Source organism: Sarcophilus harrisii, chromosome 4 (genome assembly GCF_902635505.1).
Source record: "Sarcophilus harrisii chromosome 4, mSarHar1.11, whole genome shotgun sequence".
Lineage (NCBI taxonomy): Eukaryota > Metazoa > Chordata > Mammalia > Dasyuromorphia > Dasyuridae > Sarcophilus > Sarcophilus harrisii.
The window spans coordinates 59,662,046-59,686,969 of NC_045429.1; the positions used below are offsets into that span (position 1 = coordinate 59,662,046).

Below are 24,924 nucleotides of genomic sequence, written 5' to 3' on the forward strand. Positions count from 1 at the left end.
ATTCTCAGACCTTAGCCTAGCACAGGGCCTGGCACATAAATTTTAAACTTTTTAAAATTCTTTGTAAATGTGAATTATTGTTGTTATTAATCACCTTTGTCTTCTGCTGTGGTGGATAGAGAATTGCCTTTGACCTGAGCTCAAGTCTCACCCTTTGACATATTCAGACGGTTTGACTTTACACAATTTTCCAGTACCTCTGGTAACTCTCTAAGGCAAATATGAAATATACCGTGCTCCATGAAAAAGAATTTTCTATAAAAAATGTGATCAAGTACAATTTAAGCAAGTCTGATATAGAGGAAAGTTTAGAATCTGGGTTTAGAATCAACTTCTGTCTTTAGTACTTATTAATCCAGAAATGACTATCATTTAACTTCTATGCCTCAGTTTCCTCATAAGTAAAGAAGATATGATAATAAGATGATATTTCACAAGTTTGTGAAAGAAAAATTTTGTAAGCTATAAAAAGACACCAATGTCAACTACCATTATTCTCTGTAGTTTTTTTTTTTTTCATTTACATCTGATAAAGGTTTTTCTTTTGTTTTTTGGTTGTTGTTCTGTTGAGAAGTATGCCATTTATAATTTTGCTAAGTCTGAGTACTATTGAATATCAGAAGTAATGTTTTGTGAGTTGTTTTAATGGATTGATCCATGTGTTGATATGCAATTTGTATATTTATTCCCAATTGATGGGCATCCTCTTAGATTCTAGTTTTTTTTTTGCTTTGCTTTTTTTTCTCTTTTAACCCTCCCTCCCTCCCTTTAAGGTTCAAGAAGTATGTTTTGCTTGCTAATATTTCCTCCTCAATGTTATCCATTCACCTTCCCTACCTATCCCCATTTGTATTCCTGTTGTAATCAATAAATTTCTACAACAAATTGTTTGTGTGCATATGTATGTTCACCTTCTTCCTTTGTCTAGTTCAGATAAAGGTAAATTTTATACAATGTCTCATACCCCAACTTTTTTATCTAGTTTGTATGTTGTTCTTACAAATACCCCAATTATGAGGGGAATAATTCTATTCCTTCCTCCTTTTTAAACTTATGTATTCCTTTTATCTTATTCTTCCACTTTTCTTTTTCCATTTTCTTATTCCATTCTTAAAAACTTCAGAACAGAACCAATATACCTTCAAGACTTTTTTTGGGGGGGATTATTTATTGCTTATAATCATCTTTGAATAGATAAGAGATTTTAAGGGACATTTGTTTCTTCTCTTCCAATTGAATATTGATACTTCATCAACTTAGTCCTTTCAATGCTCAAATAAATTTATCTTTCCAGTTTTCTTTTGACTGCAGTGTTTGTATTTCAAAGTTTCCACTCAACTTTTTTTTTTTTTCATTAGAAATGCTTCAAAGTCTTCTAATTTCATGGAAGGTCTATTTCCCCATTAAGATTATACTCAACTTTTCTGGGGGAATTATTCTTTGTTTTAAACCCATATCGTTTGCCTTTTGGAATATTGGCTTAAAGAATCAACATGATCTGTCTTACTGTGAACTCTACCTAAACTCTGCTCTGAACAGTATAGTATCCAGAGAAGAGAACATGCCCACTTGAAGAATAGTAACTGTCAAACAATGATCACACAGTTTTTTTTTTTTTTTCCTGCCATAAAAGTTCCATAATAGACTAATGACATCAAAGCCTGAAGTGCAGAGTTGTGTTACCTTAAGGGCATAAATTTTCCTTCTTTGTATGATTCCCCTATAGATTCCTCTAAGTGTTTGCTCACTCTTTACCACAGATATTTTGTTAATTAATGAGATAGTGTTATCTACTTTTATATGTATATTGAGATGTGTTTATTATATGTATTCATTTAAACAACTATTGTGAGTGGCTGGGTGTGTAGACAGAAAATGCATTAAATGGATGCTCAAGATCTAGAAAGACAAGGAAAAATATATTTCTCTTCAACAAAAAATGTATTTCTCTTCAACAAGAGTACTCTCAGGACTCTTTGTTGAGTTTAATTGAAACAATGTGATTTTTGTCTCTCTAGAAACCTAGATTTGCCAGGATTAAAGTATATGGAAGTCAATATGGTCTAGGTATGGTTTCTCTCCCCCAATGTAATACATTCAAACAAAGAAGATTTTGTGATAAAAATATAGCATAATAGATTTAGAGCTGGAAGAAATCTTAGAAGTTATATATTGATCTCAGAAGTTCAATAATCCTAACCTTAGCATTGTAGATGAGGCAATTAAAAACTAAGTGAGTAATCCCTCAAGATTAAATAGATTGGTTATGTCATGGTCTCTTGGCACTTTTCATCTGTTTTTGTGATTGCAATTATAACCTTTATTTCAATAACTTCATATTATTCAATGTATGTCTCTCTAGTGACAGTTTTTTGAGAGTTTCAGCTACGTGTGTCCAATGGTCTAATTTCTCAACTCAGATATTCTGTTAGCTCATCATATATAATTTGAACTCATCATAGTCCCTTACAGTCACCCATTTTTGAAACCATATTTTATTCTTCCTCTTTTCTATATTACATCATTATAAACCCTACCAAATCTATGTCCATTTCTCCCCATTTCCCTAATTCAAATCTTAATTCCCCTCTCATTTGGACTATTGTAATATCCTTTTAGATATTCCACTTCCCTTCCACCCCAGCTTCTCTTTTTTAATCTGCCTTTAATATTATTGTCTTCTAAAATTCCAAAAACACCTGATAATTATACTTTCCTACTCAAAGAAATTCCAGTGGCTTTTTTGTTGCCCACCAATAAAATAAATTCCTTATTCTGTTACTCAAAATTTTCCATAATCTGATTCCATAATACTTTCTAGACTTTTCACTACACACACACACACACACACACACACACTTTACATCCAAACAAAACTAAACATGATTGTTAAAGTGCAATGGAAAGACTTTCTGTATGTGGAGTCAAAGGACTTAGTTTCAAATCATAATTTTAACATTTCCTGGTTATAAGTAAATAGGTCTCTGGATCTTTCTGAGTCTTTCCCTATGTCTGAAATGAGGTCTTTGGTCTAGATGATCTCTAAGGGTCCATTTAGCTCTAAATCTGATTCTATCGTTACCCACAATTTCCCATCTCCCATTTTCAGCCTGTTTTCTCCTTTCTCTGTGCATTGGCTCATGCCATCACTCCATTTCTGGAATGATCTACCCCTTACCTCACCTTCACCTCTAGCTATAGAGATTCCTTCTCTTCCTTCACAGCCCAACTCAGAATTAATCTAATAATTGGAAGGGATCAAAGAGGTTACCAAGTCTGAGCTTTTATCTGAATCACAAGTTTCCTCTAGAACATTCCAGACAAGTGGTCAATCAATTTTTTTCTTGAAAACTTGTATTCTTGGGCATTTTACTTCTCTTATTATTAGGAACCCAAACCTCCTAATTATTTTGTTTTATTTCATGACTGTCTTTCCACATTAAGTATATAGAGATGTCAGATCTATGGGTGCTACTTCATCCATGTACATGTTCCTTATTTTCTGGCTAAAAGTGATATCTGTTTTCTTAGATTATTTGTGGGTACTTTTTCTATACTTCTCCTTGGCATTTTAATCGTACTGCCTATAATAGAGCTTTTTGTATATGTATATGCCTCTCACTAAATTGTGAATTCTATAAAAAATAAACAATTTTTCATTTGTCCTACTTATTGCCTCAGTATTTTGAAAACAGAAGTCACTTCTGTGTTTAAGGTATTTGATTAATAAGTGTTTAATTAAGTTGATAAATATTAATGTGATAGATACATAGAAGTTCTCTGGAACTGGATCAAACTGTATCAAAGAAATAAAGGTAACAAATTATATGATTCTATCACTTAATATTCTGATTATTTTACCAGGAAGAAAGAAAAATAATATAACATCCCCTTTCCTCAAAACAGTCTACTTTATTAGCACTACTTAATAGAAAATTCAAGTCAGTTGAAAATTCAATTTGAAGAAAATTCAATTGATTCAACTGGTCATAATTCAGTTATTTCTTTATCATTTTAAAAAAATAAAACTCTGAAGCAACAAATAATGATTACCTAATACTCCATAGGAATGTGAATTCAGGTGAACGAGCCACAGCAAGAATAGACTAAAATCATTATAGTCTCACTTCATTTTATGCATATCTACTTTGGAAAAGAAGAAAAAAGTGGGCTTACTAAGGTTATAAATTAAACAGCTGCAGAAACACCTCTAATTTTAATCTTTTCCCCAACTTTCTGGGGAGACAGTAGTTACCTAAATTCTGTATTTACTAAATGAATATTCTAATGCATTCTCAGGGAAGGGTAATAAGAAATAAGGAATGTCATTACATTGAAAGGAGGTCAGGATGAACTAAGTGTGCTTAGTTCAAGTACTGACTCTAATGAATGTTTTGTAGCTAGAGTGTTCTGCATATATGTGGAAAGTATTATTTTGAGATGCTTAAAAGCAACAGTGAAAGGAATTGTAATTTTTAGAAGAGTTCTGTCTGAATTAGTAGAAGCATTTCTGAGAACCTATGTCATTCTTACCTAGGTCCTTGAATTTTTCATGATACATTTCAAAAAATAATATTTACAATTTTCAAGTAGAATTCAAGTACAATTTTCTCTAATTTGGGAAGGAAGGGGGTGGTTTTATACTTCATTGTAAGCATTTAGGCCCTTCCACTAAAGAAATAAATAGGGAAAAGTTCACATTTACATTCACAGGGAAAGTGACCCAGCATATTGGAAGCAGCAGAGCCTCTCCAGTTGGAGAGAATGGGATGGGAGTTAACATGTGCCAGGCAAGTTAAACCATTACTACCACTTTGACAACCATCACCTCTCAGATATTGATGAAAACAGAAACTGAACTCAAGAGCAGAGTCCCCTACACCACCATAACTGTTCTCATCCCAGTCCCCAACTTCCCAGCTAACATTGTGGGGAAATCATTAGGAAGGAGCCAGCATCTCTCATCACCGCCAGCAACAATTTCTGACCAACTGTCACTCATGGGGAGGCACAAGAGCATAACTTTCAGTTTAGAGTCAAATGATTCAGTGGAGAAACTAATATGATTTTGTCAGTGGAAATGGCATTAAAGAAGAATCATTATTATTTGTTCTGCCATTGCACTATCTGACTTGCAGCTGAGACTTATATATGTATTGGCTCCCCCCCCCCCCCATTAGAATGTAAACTCCTTGTTTCCCCAGAATTTAGCACAGTGCTTTGGGGAGTACAAGGGTATTTTTAAAAAGAAGTTTGTCAATAAAAGAAAGGATGGTTGGTCTCTTTCTTTCCAGTTTCTCTTATTTCTAATCTATTCTCCATGGAGATGTCAAACTGGCATTTCTAAAACCCAATTCTGATATTACCACATTATTGCTCAAGTTCTTTTTTAGCATTTAAGGACTTTTTTCTTTTTTTTCTTTTTTTAAAGAATTTAAACACTTTAACAGTCTCACTCCAGCCTAGGATTTTAGGCTAATTTCATATTACTTCTTTTCATGCATGAAGTATGAGAGCCAACTGGTGTTATTTTCTGCTTTTTGACATGCTCCATTTTCTGCTTCTCAATCTTAGATAAGCTGTCTCTCATATCTAGGATGGTTTCCTTTCTCCCCAAGGCAGTTGATGCAGTGAATAGACTATTGAGAGTGGATAGAGTTAGAAGGACTTGACTTCAAAATCGACCTTAGACACCTAATAGTTGTATAGTTCTGGGCAAGTCATGACCTCTATTTGCTTCAGTTTCCTCAACTATGAAATAGAGATAATAATACCTTTTGGACAGCTTGCTATTTGAGATCTTCAGAGACTGAAATATTTTTTATCATTTTCCTTGTAGTATCAGCAGAATATTGGTGTTTAAAAGATGGACTTTTGCAAGAATGATGAGTTTGGTGACAATGAAAATTCTGTACAATTTCTTGTTGTTTTAGTCAAAGAGTTAGCATTATAAGCCTTATTTTTCACAGATTCACTCAAGACTGCATTTACCTTTGACACATGGATAGCTAATTCAAAAAGGTAAGACATAAATATATAACAGAAATCTAGTGGTTTCAGCTGCAGGGATGTGTATATTTCCATTCTTTCCAGAGGCTCTGAACCATTCACTGGCAAATGGGAAGAAGTCATTTTGGCCCTTGTGGTCTCTATATATAACAGCAGATGATGTTCATCAATGACAAAGGTAGCTGGATCAGTCTTCTGGGTTCCAAGGAAGTTCAGAAGTAAAAATTATGGGACAAAAGGAAATTATTGTTCCCTTCACTCTTTGTCTGTTGACTTTAGTACTATTTATGATCCAAGGAGGAATTCAGAAGCAGTAGAACATATAAACTTCATAAGGTCAGATCCATCATTTCACATATTTTGCTGTCTCTGATGCCAACAGACATCCTCTTAAAAAGAGAAGGAAGTACCTGTTGTACTCTGCCTAAAATATGCTGAACTTCTTTGAATTTTCAGATAAGCAGCTTTCCCTCTTGACATTTTGGAAGGTCACCCAGGGTGTATAAGCTTTCTTCCATCATTTCTGATATTTCTTCTGCATCATAACCACTGTCTGCCCATCCTTTCTTTGAACCTTCATCTTGAGGGATTTCATGTCCTGTATGTGTGTCTGACCAGAAAGTGTGTCAAGCAGTTGTAGAAACAGGAGTTTTTCCTCCTTTGCAATATTCAGCTCCCCAGAGGCTGCCACAGACACAGGAAGTCCAGAAACCTTTTTGATCAGTTCTAGGAAGGACATCATCATCAACAACCTGGATTTTCTTTTTGACTTTAGGCTATGGCAATCTTCCTCCATGTTCTCTTTCTCAGAAATCCTCACCCAGGGGTTGGCATCTAGATCTTTACCTTATTCCTAAAAATAGCTTACCATCTAATGGGGGAAGTTACACAAAAGGGAGTTGAAAAAATGGAAGAGAGATTCTGGAAGGTACCTGATGTGGGGCCATGATGTCTGTGGAGTTGAGCAGCTCATTGGAAGCAAATAGTCACCTTTGAGCCCTCTATATAGGAAGGCTTTGAGAGGAATTTTGTCTCTATCCTTCAATCAAAGGATAGATGCAGTGGAGTATACAGAAGAGAATCAAAGCTGAAGCAATCTCCATAATGATGAGATTTCTAGCTATAAATTTATCCTGGTGGAAACATGTGAAGTAGGGAAGTTGGTGGTAAGTAATAATACCAATAAATAATAGCTAACACATATAATATTTTCTCTGTGTTAGGCACTATGCTAAATACTTGATAATTATTATTTAATTTGATCCTTATAACAAGCCTGCTCTTCCAATTTTATAGATGAAAAAACTGCAGTAAATGGAATTGACTTGTTCAGGGTGACATAGCTAAGTGTCTGGATTTGAACTCAGGTCTTCTAGACACCTAGTCCAGTGTTTTATCTTCTGTACCTGATTCCAGCTCTTAAGATATTGTCATTACAATTAATTGCCTCCAGCATTTACACACAAGAGCATGCAGCTAGTTTGACTGATCTAGCTGCTTACTCTTGTCTTGTCCCCTCTTTGATAAATATCATGTTTTTATAAGGCTGATTACAGGAGTACAATTAGTGCTCATGGAAGAGAAGGGAGTTCACTAAGTATTGTGCTAGTTAGGTATAATTGTTGTACTAGTTAACTATTATAATTGTTGTAACTAGCTTTATCAGCACAATGCTTGTAACTAAAATTTTGTGACTTCCATGAATGCTTAAATGATATTCAATTCAGATATATCAAACATTAAAGCATCAAATTATTGAAAGACATTATTTCCAAAGTAAAGATATGAATTCTATTCATTAATATGTCATTCTAAAATTCTTTTTTCTTTGAGTTGCTTTAGCGTAGCTACCTCTTAGGTTGCATATAAATTAAATATTTAGGCTTTGAGTATTTGTAAAGAAAGATATCAAAAGAAATTTGTCTATATGTCAAAAAGTAAGCTACAGCATAATCTGTAGAGAGACTGAAAATAACAGCTTCCAATGGAAAGGTACTGATTTCAGACGCTCTGTACAATTGAAATTTCATTATATAAAAAGATCTGTAACTTCTATTTGCAGACATAGTTTCCAAAGAAATAAATGACAGCTTCTATACCTTAATGAGAAGTCTTTATGAAATTTTGTAGCCAAACCATTTCATCCTCTTAGTTAGGCTGGTACTTAGACAATCCACAAACCCATACTTAGAAAGTTTCCCATCTTAGTAGGACCATGCCCAGGATGTGTGCTTTGTAATATAGCCTTTAAGAAGCCAGAGCCACCATAATGCTAGGATGACCAGCTGAAATTGTACCTTAATGAAGTTATTAGATAATGGTATGAAATCTTTAATTCTCTAGATAGCTGCATTTAAAAAATCACCTCTTACAACTTTTACAAATTGTTTCTAGTATTTGTAAAGTTTATGCTAAAAATAATGACAAATTTATTCAGTAGAAAATGTTCAATTAAATCTGTTGATTTTGGCATAATTCTTCATTCACCAGTTGTAGAATCATTATAGTATTTGGCAAATTTCTGAGACTGACAATGTGCACAGAGTACCATTTCAACAGTTTCACTGTATTTATTAAATGTAATCTATCATCTCTGTGCTTTTGGGGGTGGGTGGGAGAAAGGAATTTTATAATTTTTCACAATAAAATTGTCATTAATTTAAAACATTGCGCAACAATGTTTCTATAGTATTTTTGCTAGCATAGTTAACTATGATGGGAAGAAAAAAGAAATAATATTTAGAAGTATTTTATTGCTATGTTGGCATAAACTCAGACAATAGGGGTCTGACTAAAAACTGGATTACATTATGATCCATGACTAAGCATAGTACAACGATAGGAAATTTAGATTATAATCTGGGATGTTTAAAAGTTTATAGCCCTAGGAAGCAGAACTTTTAGAAGAGGTAATAGCATTATGTTTCAGTAAGTTTTGATTATGTTTTTCTTTTTTAAGTGCTAGGGCACCTAGTTCTAAAATAAACCACTATTTTGTATATTCATTAACATAGATTTACATACTACATTGAAAACCCTAGCTTTAAGTGCTAAAATTGGATAAAGTAGTTTTGTAATGTTCAATAATTTGCCTACTCTGAAAAACTGGACATTTTATGTATTCAATGATTACCAGTTGCATTCCTTGAGTCTTAATGTTTTATTTCATGCTAAGCTTCATTTGATCAAATCTATTGCATACTTTTGACTCATATTTTTATAGCCTAAGTATAGCACTGGCTCTCACTTTCTGGGCCACTGGTGGCTTGCTCATCCTACCTAAAGATCTGCTTCAGTGGTTTCTAGTGGCTCTCCAGTTCTTCAATTCTTTCTCTACTAATGACAGAAGCAGACACTGGTTTCCATTTACTCTGTTGTTCTGTAGTTTATCATGTGCAAAAAATGATAACCATTGTCTCAGAATTCTTAGTCAGACTTAACTTGGAGATGGAAGCATGGTAGAAGGATTTTGGGCTAGAGATCAAAGAGTGAGAATTGAAAGTGATATTTATCATTGGTATACATTGGAACCAACCTGGATTCCAGGAAGAAATAAATGACTTTATGAAACAGATCATTAGCCTGGCACAGAGGTGTCGATAGTAATGTCAAGGAGTAGGGAATGTTTGGACATCAGCAGCAGCACTTTTTATGCCCAAAACCGAGCAGTTAAGAGTCATAAGAATTGCCACAATGATAATAGAATCATATGTTTAGATCTGGAAGAGACCTTAGTGATTTCTGAAGAGCCTCATATCTTCAGCTGAGGAAACATGACTTTATCCAATTCATACAGATAGAAAGTAGTAGATTGAGGATTGAATTCAGGTCCTTTGTCTCCAGATTCAACTTCCTTTCTACTGTGTCATGTTACCTCTCTTACTTCAAAAGGTAGAAGGTTCAATTGGAGAATAACTGCTATGCTGGGCCTCTTTGACAATCAGAAAGAATGGGTTGGCAAAATAGGAATGATAAGTGCTTTTGGTGAAAATGATTATCCCAGTTTAGAATTTGTGAAAGGTTAGAAGAGAGTGCAACAGTTTATAAAAATCCTAGAGGCAACAATCTGGCACAAGAGACTGGACCAGTAGTCAAGATAACCTGAGTTCAAATGTGACCTCAGAACCTATTAGCTGTTTGACCATGAGAAAATCACATCAATTCTATCCACCTCAGTTTCTGCACCTGTTAAATAAGATTAAATTCCCCAACTTTCCAGGGGGTTTATGAGGATAAATTGAGTTAATGTTGTAATCTTAAAGCACTGGACTGGTTTTGTGATTTTAACAGTGTAAGGGATTCCTGCTAAGGAAAGTAGATTCTACTTGTATAGCTTAACAATTATTTTACATCTGATAATCTTACCTTGGGCAGCCTCTAAGAGGTTAAGAAACTTGGCCAGGGTCACAAAGTCAATATATATCAGAGGTAGGGCTTCCTGAATTTTGAGCCTAGTATTTTGTCCCCTATGATATTACACTAAAATTGTATAATTCTTATACAAATAGACTCAATAGAAAGGAGAAAGTTGGGGAAAGGGGACAGCACTGCAAACTGGATAGAAAAGATAGTCTGGTATAGTGATTAGAGTGCTGATCATCTCTGACACTTACTAGTATTATGACCTTGGCAAACATTTCACTTACATGTTGAAGCTGTACTTAAGCTTCAAGCTTATTGGGCTTCAAGAGCTCTGTGAACCATATTTCCCCTCAGGATGCAAGGGATATTCTTGATGGGCTATGATAGTATCCTCTAAGATGATTGGTTTGAGCCTCACTATTGGAGAGAATGTATTCTCTCCAATATCCATCACCAATAACAGTTATCACTTCCTTTATAGCTTTATCTTTATACCTTTATACCTTTTATACCTTTATAGCAAATCTATTGATTTGTGCCAAAATTTCATTTAAGCAATTATCATCAATTTGCTTTTCCAAGGGAAATTTACTAAGAAGATAAATAAGACAAGTACAAATATATTCTCCAAATTTGGAGCATACTTTCCTCCATATTACATTGATCCTGGGAAGCATGGGCTGAAACATTTTAAAAGCATTTTGTAATTTTATTTTATTTTTTATAAAAGCTTTTTTATTTTTTAAAATACTGAGATAATTTCCAACATTGTGTTCTAAATTTTTCTCCCTTCCTTTCTTTTCCCCCCCTCCCCTAAATAGCTAGTAATCCAATATAGACTAAATGTGCAATCCTTCCAAATATTCTAAAAATTCTGCATTTGTCATGTTGTGCAAGAAAAATCAGATCAAAAGGGAAAGAAAACATAAGAAAAAATTCCAAGTAAACAAACATCAAAAATGGTGAAATTACTATGTTTTGATCCACATTCAGTCTCTATAGTTCTCTTTATCAGTGCAGATAGTTCTTTCCCTCACAAGTCTATTGGAATTGCCTTGAAAAATATCATTCTTGAAAAGAGCCAAGTCCATCACAAATCGATCATCACATTATTTTGTTGCTGTATGCATTGCTCTCTTGGTTCTACTCACTTCACTTAGCATCAGTTCATGTAAGTCTTCGTAAGCTTTACTGAAATGATCCTGCTGATCCTTTCTTATAGAACAGTAATATTCCATTACATTCATATACTATAACCTATTTAGCCATTCCTCAGATGAGGGTCATTCACTTGGTTTCCAGTATCTTGCTATTATAAAAAGGGCCCCTAATGTGGAATAATTGATGGGAGAGTGCCTCCCCTGCTGTACGACATGCCATCTTGTTTCTATGCCCATCTCAGTTACTGGCCCACTCTAGTATGAACTTCATATTTCTGGTGGCTTTCTTTTCTGACTTTTCAAAGCTCACAGGGTCATAACCATCTCCAGTAATGCATCTAAGAGTCAAAAAATAACAAACTTAAAGAATCAGAAACCAGAAATGCTACGTGTTAACAGCCTTTTATGGGTTTGGGGGAATGAGATTTTGGTATTGGTACAAGCCCTATCTTTTTCTAGACTCAGAAGCTTATAGCATAGACCTTGCCTCATGGACCATCAGAAAAATTTGATTTGGCTAATTGATGCCTTTCCTATGCAACCTTGTACTGGCTCAGTGACTAATCAATAGGCTTTTTTCTGCATACCTGAAGGTTGGCTCACTATGCATCCATATTCTTCCAGGGTTGGATCTTCTTTGGTCAATTCCTTATTATTACTCAGCTCTATGAACCTCTCTCTACATCTGCAAAATTGGGATAACAATTATATCTACTTCTCAGTTCAGTTTTAGGTATCCCACTTTAAGAAAAATACTGTGCAACTGGAGAAAGGCTCCAGAGAAAGGTTGTCAGGATGAGAAGGGTCCCTGAGATCCTACTGTATTGATTTTGTGCATTGTGCTAGGTCCTGAAGATGCAAAGAGGAAAACAATATTGTCCTTGAGGATGTCAAACGTGAATGAGAGTAGGGGATACACAGTATGGAATAAGAATTCAAGTTATTTTATGCAGCCCCAGAGAACCTAACCAATGGGGTAACTGTTGTAAAGAGGCATATTTGGTGCTGACAATTAGAGAGCTCTCTTTCCTTCTGAGGTTGTGAGGGCCTTCTCACTAGAGGTCTTCAGGCAAAGCTTCAGCAACTTTTTATGGACATTTTAGAAGGAATTCCTTTTTTCCAGTGTTTAGCTCTGGATAGATCCTGAGCTCTCTTGTAACTGTGATTCTGTAAGTCTACAGTAAATGTCAGCTCTTGAAGGGAACTGACTTAAATTTCCTGGAGTGTTTTGAAGCAGATGTCACTCAAAATTAGATTATTCTTTTCACCTTTTTTCCAACTGGACCCAATTTCTACATATTCCTATTTCTGTTCATACACTAAGGAAGGCTTATATACAAAGATATGAATAACATTAATTTGTTAAGTAATATTTACTTAGCTCTTCTAGGTATCTGTTATTTAATGTAATAACTTTCCTTGAAATGAATAAAACATTGTACTAATATGAAGACTTGGAATTAAAATATTTTATTTTAAAAAAGGGACAGGAGAAACATAAATGTCCTTAACCTAGGTTCTCATCTAGTGAGGCTGTTCAATGAAGCAAGTAATAGGATCTCATTGCTTATGCAACTTTGGCTACATTTGGCAATTTCAACTTAAGATCAAACCAAACGAGAGATTGACATTTTTCACCTCTAGTAGAGAAGATAATATCTGTTCATTAAGAGACAATACTTACATAAATTCATGGAAAGATATTATTATTTTAAAATAAAGATTCACAATTTTAATGCTTTGGTCCTGAATGCATATGAGTCAAGTGCATCCTCTAAGAATGTTAAAATAGCAACTGACATTTTAAAAGGAAAGAGCCAATAGGGAAACTATTATGAACATGTCTTCAAATCACAATTACCCCTCTTGGTCCCATTTACATATAAGGAACACTGGGTATAAGATTTGGGCTATCTCTAAATGTTAGGATGCTATTGATATAGCTGGCGTGTGTGTGTGTTTGTGAAGATGAAGTGCCAGAGAGAGAGAGAGAGAGAAATTTGAAAAATCTTAATTCTATCATCTTTAATACAAAGCTTTCCAGTTCCTGAAAGGACAGAAATAAAAATGAAGCAGAGCAGCTATGAGTATTTTATATTGACAACTCCCTAAAGGTTAAAGTAGTTGACTTGTTTTGATCATGCTGAAAATGAACTGTTCTTACACACTCAAAATGCACAATTTCAGGCAGCAAGCAAAAATGTGTCTAAGCTTTATAAATGTTGCAAGTATCTAAAGACTTCTTTTAAAAGAGAACACACTAATGATTTACACAATGAGCTATTTAAAAAATAAGATCCATATTATTCTTTATCTATGACTATCTCATCGGCAAATGAAGAAATAAAAACTGTGCTCATCACTTTCCCTCTTTAGGTTTATAATTTTGAAGTCATTTTCTATTCTTTTTTCTTCATTTTTTCTCATATATATATATCAGCTCTAGCTCTGTCATTTTCCCCTCAACTGTCTGTCTTGAATTCACTTCAAAACTCATCCTTTTTGGAACTTGAAGGATGGTGGGCTTTTTATAGGAAGATATGGGAAAGAAAAGTACTTTATGTGAATGTAATAATGAAGCTATGAAGGTGTAGCTGTATTCACATGACTAGGCTAGTGTGTAACTATAGGGAGAGAAAAAACTACAAAGACCTGGACACACACACACACACAAATCTTGAGAACAAAAAAGCATTATACTTAATTTGGTTGGCAGTGATAAGCCAGTCATAGTTTTAGAGCAAAGGATTATACTCTAGGAAGATTAATTTATCAAGATTATATATCTTAGATATAAAAAATATTTTCTAGTCAATTAAGGCCCATTGAGAATCTAGAATAATCATCTTCAAACTCTTTTGATTGCTCACCTCTATCAGTAAAAGTTACTGCCTTTTTGGAGCACATATTCCCTAATATATTTATATTTGTTTATTAATTATGAATTCTACTCTATTAGTTATGTACATTAAAATTTATGCATGAAATATATCCTATACATTGACATAAAAAGATGGCATTAAGTTGGAATAATGTTTTTAAGATATTATTAATGATTCAAAAAATTCTTTTGCTATTAGTGAGAAAATATATACTTACTTATATACTTAATATAGGTATATATTTAAAAAAATATATATATTAAGTATATGTTTTAAAGTATATATTTTATTTTAAGTATATATTTTAAAAAGTACTTATGTATGCCTAAGAGGGATAAGGCTAACTTTAAAATAAGTTTGCTAAAAATTATTTTTTACACTTAATTTCCTTAAGGTAGCTAGTCAAATTGATGGATTCCATTTAAAAAAATATTTTAATTGAAAGATATTTAACAACCAAGTTATAGGCAATAGCATTCAATAATCATAAAGCTTTTTTTTTTTTAAGTATATTTCTCTGTGTGGATATACATTATTGTTGTTCAGTCATTTTTCACCCGTGTCCAACTTTTGAGACTCCATTTTGGGTTTTCTTGATAAAGATATTGGAGTGGTCTGCCATTTCCTTCTTTACCTCATTTTACTGATGAATAACTGAGGCAAACAGGTTAGATGACTTGCCTAGGATAATATAGCTTAATAAGTATCTGAGGCCAGATTTGAACTCAAGAAAATGAGTATTCTTGACTCCAGGCCTAGAACTCCACCCATAAACCCCAGATATTCACCATATATACTATCAATGCCCTCAAAACATCCCCAAACCAAAAACCAATAGCTAAGTATCTTTGATAACAGCTCATTGATGTCTATTCTAAAATATGGTACTCAGAAATGCATGTGATAATCTACCTCTTGACTGACCAGGACAGAATATGATGGAACTATCACTTTATCATGAGTCCTATGGTTCTTACTGTAGCCTGAGATCCCACTAGCTTTTTTGGCTGTTGAAGCAGTGTGGTATGTTACTTTTGGACTTTGTGACTTCTGTATTTAAAGACAGAAGACCTAGGCCTGGGATATTCTATTTGTGTGATGTTGGATGAAGGCACTTAATTGCTTTAGGTCTTTGCTTTTTCATGTGTAAATGGGAATGACCTCAAAAATCCCTTTCAATTTCAACTCTGTGAACCTATATCTTCTAGTCTAGTATAATCTATAGTGAAGCTATAATCTAGTCTACAAATGGTTTTTGATCATGTATGTTAATCAGTAAATAATTTTTATTTATGTGGCCCCAGCATGTCTATATTTATTTGTAATAATAGTGTGAGTATGCTACTATTCTAGGCACAAATAATAGAAATTAAAGAGAATGATGTAAAAGTGAAATAAGAACAAAATTTAAAAGTTATTTATTAATGATCTCAAAATCTTTTGGCTCATTCTCCAATTGATAAATTGCCAAAGACAATTTTCAGATGAAGAAATTAAAACCATTTCTAGTTATATGAAAAAAATGCTCTAAATCACTATTGATTAGGAAAATGCAACTCTGAGGTACCACTACACAGTTCTCAGATTGGCTAAGATAGCAGGAAAAGATAATGATAAATATTGGAAGAAATGTGGGAAAATGGGACACTAATATATTATTGCTGGAATTATGAACTGATCCAGCCATTCTGGAGAGCAATTTGGAACTATGTTCAAAGAGCTATCAAACTGTATATGCCATTTGATCCAGTAGTGTCTCTACTGGGTCTGTATCCCAAAGAAATCATAAAAAAGGGAAAAGGACCAAAATGTACAAAAATGTTTGTGACAGCCCCTTTTGTAGTGGCCAGGAACTGGAAACTAAAAATACCCATCAGTTGGAGAATGGCTGAATAACTTATAGTATATGAATATTATTGTTCTATAAAAAATGATCAGCAGGATGATTTCAGAAAAGCCTGTAAAGATGTACACGAACTGATGCTAAGTGAAGTGAGCAGAACCAAGAGAACATTGTACACAGCAACAGCAAGATTATATGATGATCAGTTCTGATGGACATGACTCTTTTCAATGATGAGGTGATTCAGGTCAATTCCAATAGTTTTGTGATAGAGAGAGCCATCTGCATTCAGAAATTACTTGCTGAACAGGGGAAGGAGCATGGGAAAGGAAGGGAAAATATTTGGAACACAAGGTTTTTTAAGGATGAATGATGAGAATTATCTTTGTATGTATTTTGAAACTAAAAAGCTATTATAAAAAACAATCTTTTGGCTCAATATTTTTTTTGTATTTTTAATAAAGACAATTAGATTGAACTTACTTCTTATTTCTAAAATCTAGGTTTATCACTGTGATTACTGTGTTATCCAAAGATTCTATTATTTGTTCATTTTGTTTTAATATTTGATTTTAATGGCTGTCAATGCTGAAAAGGCACCTCACAATCATGTATAAATAGATCCAACCCCCTAAAAGTGCATTTTTGGCTACACTTACTGCATCATGATACTCATTCACCATTTATTCATTTTTTTTTATTGAATTTTTCTAGTAAAAGCCTATCTTTTCTGATGTCAGGGAGTGGGAGGGTGGTTGTTGGAAGACAGAAGCTAAGTCTAAAGTTTGAGTTTGCCATGTGGGAAAATCAGATGGCAGAGCTTAGGCTCTGATTTCCTTGTGAATGACTGTCCTAATTTGTGGATATATTGTTTATTTAGTTTGATTGGTCGTTCTGCTCTTGCCAGTACTCTACTTTTTCAAGCCCTGCATATGATCTTTTTTAGGGGGGGAGGGGTTAGAGGAAGAAGAGTCCCTGTGAGCATCAAGGAGCTCATAATCCCAGGTAAGTTAATACTTATCCTAGGTCAGCCTAATTACCAAGTTTTATGAAGGACCATCTTCACCCTGCCCTCTGTCTTGTCCCAGGTTTTGGAGCATACATACCATAAATCATTTCTTGAGATTAGGGCACTGGAATAGTCCCCACTGCCCCCAAAGCAGGATCTGTCCATGTCTGTTATAGCCTGAACCTACTAAGAGTCAGCAAAAACTATGCAGAGTTGGGCTCCCTTGAAAGATGTGGGCTCTTATTGTTGTTGTGGGGAAGAAAGGGAGGATAGTTGAGCACTTTGGCTGGGTGGCAAGTTATAGCCTCACTTCATCGAGCTCTTAATCTCTTATAGCATAGTAGTATTCCATCACAATCATATAACACAACTGGTTCAGCCTTTCCCTAGTTGATGGGCATCTCTGTATTTTCCAATATTTTTGTGACCACAAAGAGAGTTGCTATAGGTATTTTAGAGAAAGTAGATTCTTTTTTCTTTAAATCATCTTGGAAAACTGACCTAGTGGTGGTATTGTTAGGCCAAAGTTATAGGCAATTTAATAACTCTTTGGCCATAATTCTAGATTGCGCTCCAAAATAGTTGGATCAGTTTACAGTTCTGCCAACACTAAATGTGTATCCTAATAGATTTGCATGAAATTATGAAGCGTGAAATGAGTGGAATCAGGAAAACATTGTATATGGTATTGTTATAAGAACAACTGTAGGGAGTTCAAATCTGGCCTCAGACACTTGACACTTCTGACTATGTGACACTGGGCAAGTCACTTAACCTCAATTACCTCAGCAAAAACAAAGAAACAAAAGAACAACTATGAGTGAAAAATTCATTTTGACTACTATAAGTATTTAGATTAACTACAAAGGCTATGGGAAGGAAGACATTTTATCTGCATCCAGAGAAAGAAAAATAGAAGTATGTATAGAATGGTTTTACATATACATACATATTTGTATCTAATGATATCCATCTCTAGAGTGAAATGGAGGAAAGAAAAAGAAAACAAAAGAAAGTTACAGGATAACTTTATTATGTATTGAGAAGGAATAGCAATATGACAATAGATTTGCAGTTCCGTGTACAATCATCTTCCCCCCCCCCCATTTTACTGAGTTATGGAAATGCTTATTTTATTTCTTAAGTTCAGAATAGAATTAAAAAATGAAATTATAGCCTGTCTACCAGTTTGCCTGGAGAGGAATACATATGATTGACTGTCCAGGGAAGCCTGTTTAGAAGACAGGAAGCTGGAAGGCAAATAACAAAGACTGGGATGGACTACAAGTGCTCTAAACTGTTATTTCTCTCCTCAGTTTTAGTATTTTTGTTGCTCCTTCCAATGGATTGTAATTCGTCCCCCATTTGAATATTACCGCATTAGTTTTCTAGATGATCTTGTTTTAACTTCATTTTTGTGCTGATTATATATATATATATATATATATATATATATATATATATATCAAGCCCCACAATTAGATAGTAGATTATGATAATAAATCATTATGTAGCTTTAGAATGGAATTGCATCTATGTAATGAGTTGGATTCAGAACTGAAAAGGAACAGAACGGAGCTTGAGTATGTTTCCAAAATTGTATCTTTCTAGTAATGATCCCACCTTTGTCCAGGTGCAAAGACCATCTTTTCACTGCAAATGTTCTCCTGGAAATATCTCATGGTTGTGAATCTTGGAACATTAATTACATTTACTAAAACTATAATAGAGAGAAGAAACTCATGGTGAATGCAATTGAAATAGAGCAAATATCTATAAATGCATATTTAAGCACATACAATGCTCTTACTAGAGGTAACTAGGTTGGTTTCAGTTTTCCCATCTGTAAAAAGGGTCTCACAGAATTGTTAGAATCAAAGGAGATATTATATATAAAGTACTTTGCAAACTTCAAGGTGCTGTGTGAATATAAGCAATTATTGTCTTTATTATCACTGAGTAAACACATGGACAATAAGCTAACAGCTCATTTTCATTTTGCTTTGTTGAAAATGTGGTGTTTACTGTGGAGTCTCTACAAACTTTTGAAGAACAGAGTAAAATGATACTTTAAGATTATTTCTTTATTTAATGAATAATTTAGGAGTCAAATTGCAATAGTAATTACAAGTGGAAAGCAGGGCTTGAACCAGATTGATAGCAATGAGAATTCAATAAATTCAACAAATATTTATTGTTTATGATATGCAAAAGGATACAAAGCTGAAAAAAATGCAATTTCTGCCTTCAAGGAGCTTACCATCTAATGGGGAATAAATAGAGTTTGATAAGGGTGAAGAAACTACTAGAAAAATCTGGATCTGCCTATTGCTTTTATTTCTTTACTTTCCACCCAGTGCTTAGGATCTGGTAATCTGACCTTCATCTTTCTCACTTTTATCGAAATTACTTGTAAGGTTGCCAATGATGACTTTTTTTCCCTACACATATTGGCCTTTTATAAGATATTCTTTGTAGCATTTGACAGTTTTCACCATCCTCCACAATTTGGATACACTTCTCTCTCTGGATTTTCATAACACAGCCTTCTTCTTGTTCTACTCCTACCTCATACTTCTGTTTTCTTGGAAGGACCATTATCCATATCCTCCTCCTTTGGTGAGGAGGATCTGTGTTTATTCTTCTTCTCTACTCACACTTTTGCTTTACTCTTGTTGCTCTCATCAATTCCCATGAATTTAATTATTATTTATATGTTTATGACTTCCAGATCTACATATACAGCCCTCATTTCTTTCCTGCTACCCAGTCCCACATTTCCAATTGCCTGTTAAATAAACATCTCCACCTGGATTTTCCTTATAAATTTCAAATTAACATGCAACAAACAGAACTCATCATCTCTCATCCCCCAAAGTGTACCCCTCTTCTTACCATTCCTATTTCTGTTGAAAGCACCACCATCCTTCCAGTTTCCCCTGGGCATCATCCTGTCTCCTCTTATTATTCTCCCACCAATACACCCGTCAATCGCCATTTTTTATAAATTTTAACTGCCACAAAAATCTCCCTTTTGTTCTCTTCTTTCTCTTCTCTCTGGTTCTCCTAGCATCTAGGGCATAGTAAAAATACTTCCGTTTGATGTTTAAAGGGCTTCATTTTCTTGTCCAATAGTCGTTCCAGCATGCTTAAATTTTACCCTCAAACAAGCTACTTTCCAGCCAAATTGCTTAGCTTTCTGTTCTCAGCACAGAGCATCACCACCCTATGACTTTTCACATCTCATTCTCTGTATCTGCAAGAATTTCCTTCTACACCCTGCTCCCTGGAATGTCTGTCCCTTCCCAGACTCATTCTAAGGGTCACTTTCTACAAGAGCCTTTTACTGAATCCCCAGTTGTTAGCAGTGTTTCTTAACTGTGTATATATTAAATCCCGTTTATGTCTTTTTACCTTCCTAGCCACACTTTTTGGCAAGTAATCTGTGCTTAATAAATACTTGTTGATGAATTGAATCTCCTCATTTCATTGAAGGCACTGGGTCCTGGGAGAGGATGGGTAGCTGAGTCAGCAGGTCCTACTGAGTGTCTTGTGAATATTCTGATCCCTGCCACAATATTACCCCTCTTGTTACTGAGCACATTAGCAGACTTCAGGTGAAATCTCCTTTGATTGAAGTCACTTGATTTTAAATACGTCTATTAAAACCTCAACTACATAATCTGCTCAATGTGTTGGATATTGTACCCTGGGTACACCTTGAATTTCTATTTTTTCACTGCAGAATCAAAAGTGATTTATGCTGCACTGCAGACCTAATTGTATAATATTTTTACAATCTAGCTGTCATGTGGATTACATAATGCTATTCAACAAATATTAACGACCATAGTAAATTTCCGCTCATCCAGAATACAGAAAACTGTAAGTTAGATTCCCCCCATTCACTTGGCCTCTGGCTTTGTTGTTAAAAAATATGAAATTACAAACAAGCAAGCCAATGTCATGGGGTTTTGTTTTATTTTGTAAAAAGCAACTTTCAGAGCATGGCAACACATTTCAATCCAATTTGCTACAATGCCTACATCTATGTTGCTTTACAGTGTTAACTTATGTTCAGAGTCATGACCTGAGGCTTTGAAAAATACTGACATCTTTTGTTCTCTAACTCTGTGACTATCAGTAATGTGTTTTCTTAAGTACTATGGACTATGACTGTTATCATCAATGAACTGGAACATTCCCCTCCCTGGAGGTTTTAATTAAACAGAAGCATCTTCTATTTGGATTTAGTTGTGACCATAGAAGTAAATGACAATGTCTGGTTCTGCTTGCTTTGCACAGAGGGGACTTGAAATTTTCCTTAGATGAGATCTGTGGTTTCTTTTTCTGACCAGACCTATAACTACACTGGTGTAGGCAGTTTTTGTGGGAACAGCTTCCTCTGTCAATGCAAATGGGTGCATCATCTACAATTTAGTCTCTTGGACCTTCCTAGAATTTTGAGAGGTGAAAGGACCTGTCCAGTCAGGCGGTATCAGAAACAGGACTAGGACCCAGGTCTTTTTGACTCTGAAACTGCGTCATCCTGCTTGCCTTTCTGTTACGTGTGATATAAGAGGGAAAAGGATAAGCATTTTATTGCTAGAGATAGTGATATGTAAGTTTGAGGTGATCATGATTACTTTCATACTCTAATATGTCTTCTTTTTCTTTAGGGACTTTCTTCCTCGAGGGTCAGGCATTGTAACGAGAAGGCCTCTTGTTCTACAGCTTGTCACTTCAAAAGCAGGTAATGATCTATATTTTTTATCATTCTTAACACATCGCTTAGAACATTGTGCAAGTTGTTTCCCAATTTATAGAAAAAAGATACCCTGTGAATAAAATTTTTTTCTAATATAAAATGAGCAATGTTCCAGATTTCTCTCCACAACTGTCTCTTTTTCAGTTCAGTTAGAACCAGAGAAAAACTTTCAAAATGTGTAAGTAGAGGCAGCTAAATACTAAAGTAAGAAATGTACTTAGGAATATAGCATTTAAAAGACAAAATAGTTACTTGGCATTTCCTACTATAAGAATGAAATTCAGTGATATCCTGAAACCTTTTCCTTTGATAATGACCTAAATTTGATAATTAGAAATGCTATTCCTTGAAAATTATCCTTCATAAATGTGTAGTCTATTCATGATTATATATGTACTCAGTTCATATATGTTTTATTGCTTTGTGCTGTCTAACTGACATTATGCTGTAGTAATTGTCTGTCTGCTACAGTGGATTGCCAAAGGCCAATTTTACACGTAAACATTTTTCATATCTGTGGTCTTCTCTCTGTTGACACAGTACCATGCTAATTTAGTGCCTTATCATCCAGGTTCCTAATTGATCTTTCAGATCTCTAATTCATTCCTTCAAAGTAACTAAATTAGCCATCTTAAAGCGTAGGACTGACCCTGCCATGTCAATTCTCAGAAGCCTTCAGTGACTTCTTTTTGAATATGGGGAAAAAAAATTCAATTGCCTCAGGCATTTAAAGTCATTCAAAACCTGACTTCAACCTATCTTTCTAGACATTACTCATTTCTTCTCTTTGATTATTCCATGTTTTCCCCAAATTGATAGATGAGCTGTCTTTTTGGTTTGCTATTCCTTCTTCTACCTTTTCTCGTCACAAAGACTTTTCCATTGTTGAGAAAGTACCTTCTCATTTCCTCCTCTTTGAATCTTCAAGTTCCTGGATGACTCAGCTTAATTGCCATCTCCTTTGGGAACTCTTGATTGGTCACCCTATTTAATGCATTCTCTCTCCTTAGATTATCTTGGCCTTAGAAATATCTTTTGTCTATGAAGTTTTGGTCCTATGATCTTATAAGGCTTCTCTGCCACTTATTAGAAGGAATTATTCTTTTTTGCTTGTGCTAACATGGTTTCTTTTATGTAATATATTGAAATGAATTGAATACAAATCAATAACATGGTTGTGAATCCTTTTCATTCAGAAGGATAAATTTATAGTCTGTTGTATAGTGTATTGATTTTAAAAAAAAGAATTCCATAGCAACTCAAGAGATGTTACTACATCAAGAATCTAGCTCAGGAAGAAGCAAATACTCATGTATAATGTTACCATTTAATATTTATACTTATTTTGCAAGATGCTATGGTAAATTAGGGTATAATGTGATTCATTCAATCAAGGAGGTAGAATTTAAAATATTGAAGTATTCTCCTGGTAGAGAGAATGATATGTTTAAATGTATGAATTTGGGAGTAGGAAACTTGGATAATAGTAATAATGAGCTAGCATTTATATAGTATTTGAAAAGTGTGCTCTACATACTAACTTATTTGATCCTTATTACAACCCTTTAAATGGGTTTTATTATTATCTCCCATTTTACAGATGAGGAAACGGAGGCAAAGAGTGGTAAGTGATTTGTGCAGATTCTCATAGGAAATGTCTGGAGCAGGATTAGAACTCAGGCCTTATTGAGTCTAAATCTGGAGCTTTATTTGCTTTTCCACTCAGATGATGAAGGGAATGGTAAGAGGAAGGAGGAGACAGGGGAAACTGCAAGAGGAAGGGGGAGAAAACAAAATTTCTATTAGTGTTCTGCTTGTTTCCTTGGTCCTAGAAGATAGAAGCAGAAGTAATGAATGAAGTTGCCATGTAAGAAACTTAGGCTTGGGATGAGAAAGAACTTTCCTCCCACTGAGAACCTTTGCACATGAGTGTGGCTGCCTCAAGGCCTCAGGTGAATCTGCTAGACCCCTTATCAGTGATGGGTGTGGAGGGAATTCTTCAAGTAAGCTGGGCATGGTGGGGCTCTGTGACTTTGCATTTAAATGCCATGTTATATTCATTTGGCCTTTGTTCCTTGGGTCCCACTTTCCTTGTCTCACATAATCTTTTCACTTTGGTGTTATCTGCACATTTGATAAGCATATTATCTACTCTTTCATTCATGTCATTGATAAAATTGTTGAACTGCACAGATAAGGTGGAATTCTGTTAATGTCTTCTCTCTAGGGTTTTGTTGTTTAGTCATTTTTCAGTCATGTCTGACTTTTTGTAACTCCATTTCAGGTTTTTTTGGCAAATAGACTGGAGGGGTTTGCTATTTCCTTCTCTAGCTCATTTTACAAAGAGGAAATTGAAGAAAGATTAATCAATTTACCTAGGGTCTCACAGTTTATAAGTATCTGAAGCCAGATTTAAACTCACAAAGATGAATCTTCCTGACTCCAGATCAGGCACTCTATCCCCTACACCACTTACCTGTATCTTCTCTGTAGGTTTATAATAACAATTGCTCTGTGGATTTGGTAATGTGATATTCATTCAATTATTTCAATGAATAGGGACAATAAGCAGAGAGGCATAGAGTAGCTCAGAATAAGAGAAAATTCCTAATAGCTAGAATTGTTAAAAATGGAATGGGTCTATCCCAATGACTGCTTATTAGACGATATTGCAGGACCTATAAGTTCTTTCTAAATTTGTAGTTTTACAATTCTGTGAGTTTGCAATGCACCAAACTTGGATTATCAATTTTTAAGGAGATAGAATCTAATAAAATACATAAAAACTATTCAGAATGCATTTTAATCTTTGATCTTTCTTTATGTATTCTGGAATTTAATGGTGCCCCAGGGTTGTCATTTTGAATATCAAGTATTTTAGATTACTGAAA

At 34.5% G+C, this 24,924-nt stretch overlaps 1 protein-coding gene across 9 annotated transcripts in view; it reads left to right on the forward strand.

The window, feature by feature from the left end:
• The window catches only part of DNM3 (dynamin 3), a 565,331-nt gene that overhangs the window by 67,630 nt on the left and 472,777 nt on the right, over window positions 1–24,924 (forward strand). For all 9 annotated transcript variants that reach the window (XM_031936892.1, XM_031936891.1, XM_031936888.1 and 6 more), the window contains exon 2: window positions 21,945–22,018. In XM_031936892.1, the coding sequence (XP_031792752.1) occupies window positions 21,945–22,018 (74 nt within the window). The remainder of the gene's footprint in view (window positions 1–21,944; window positions 22,019–24,924) is intronic.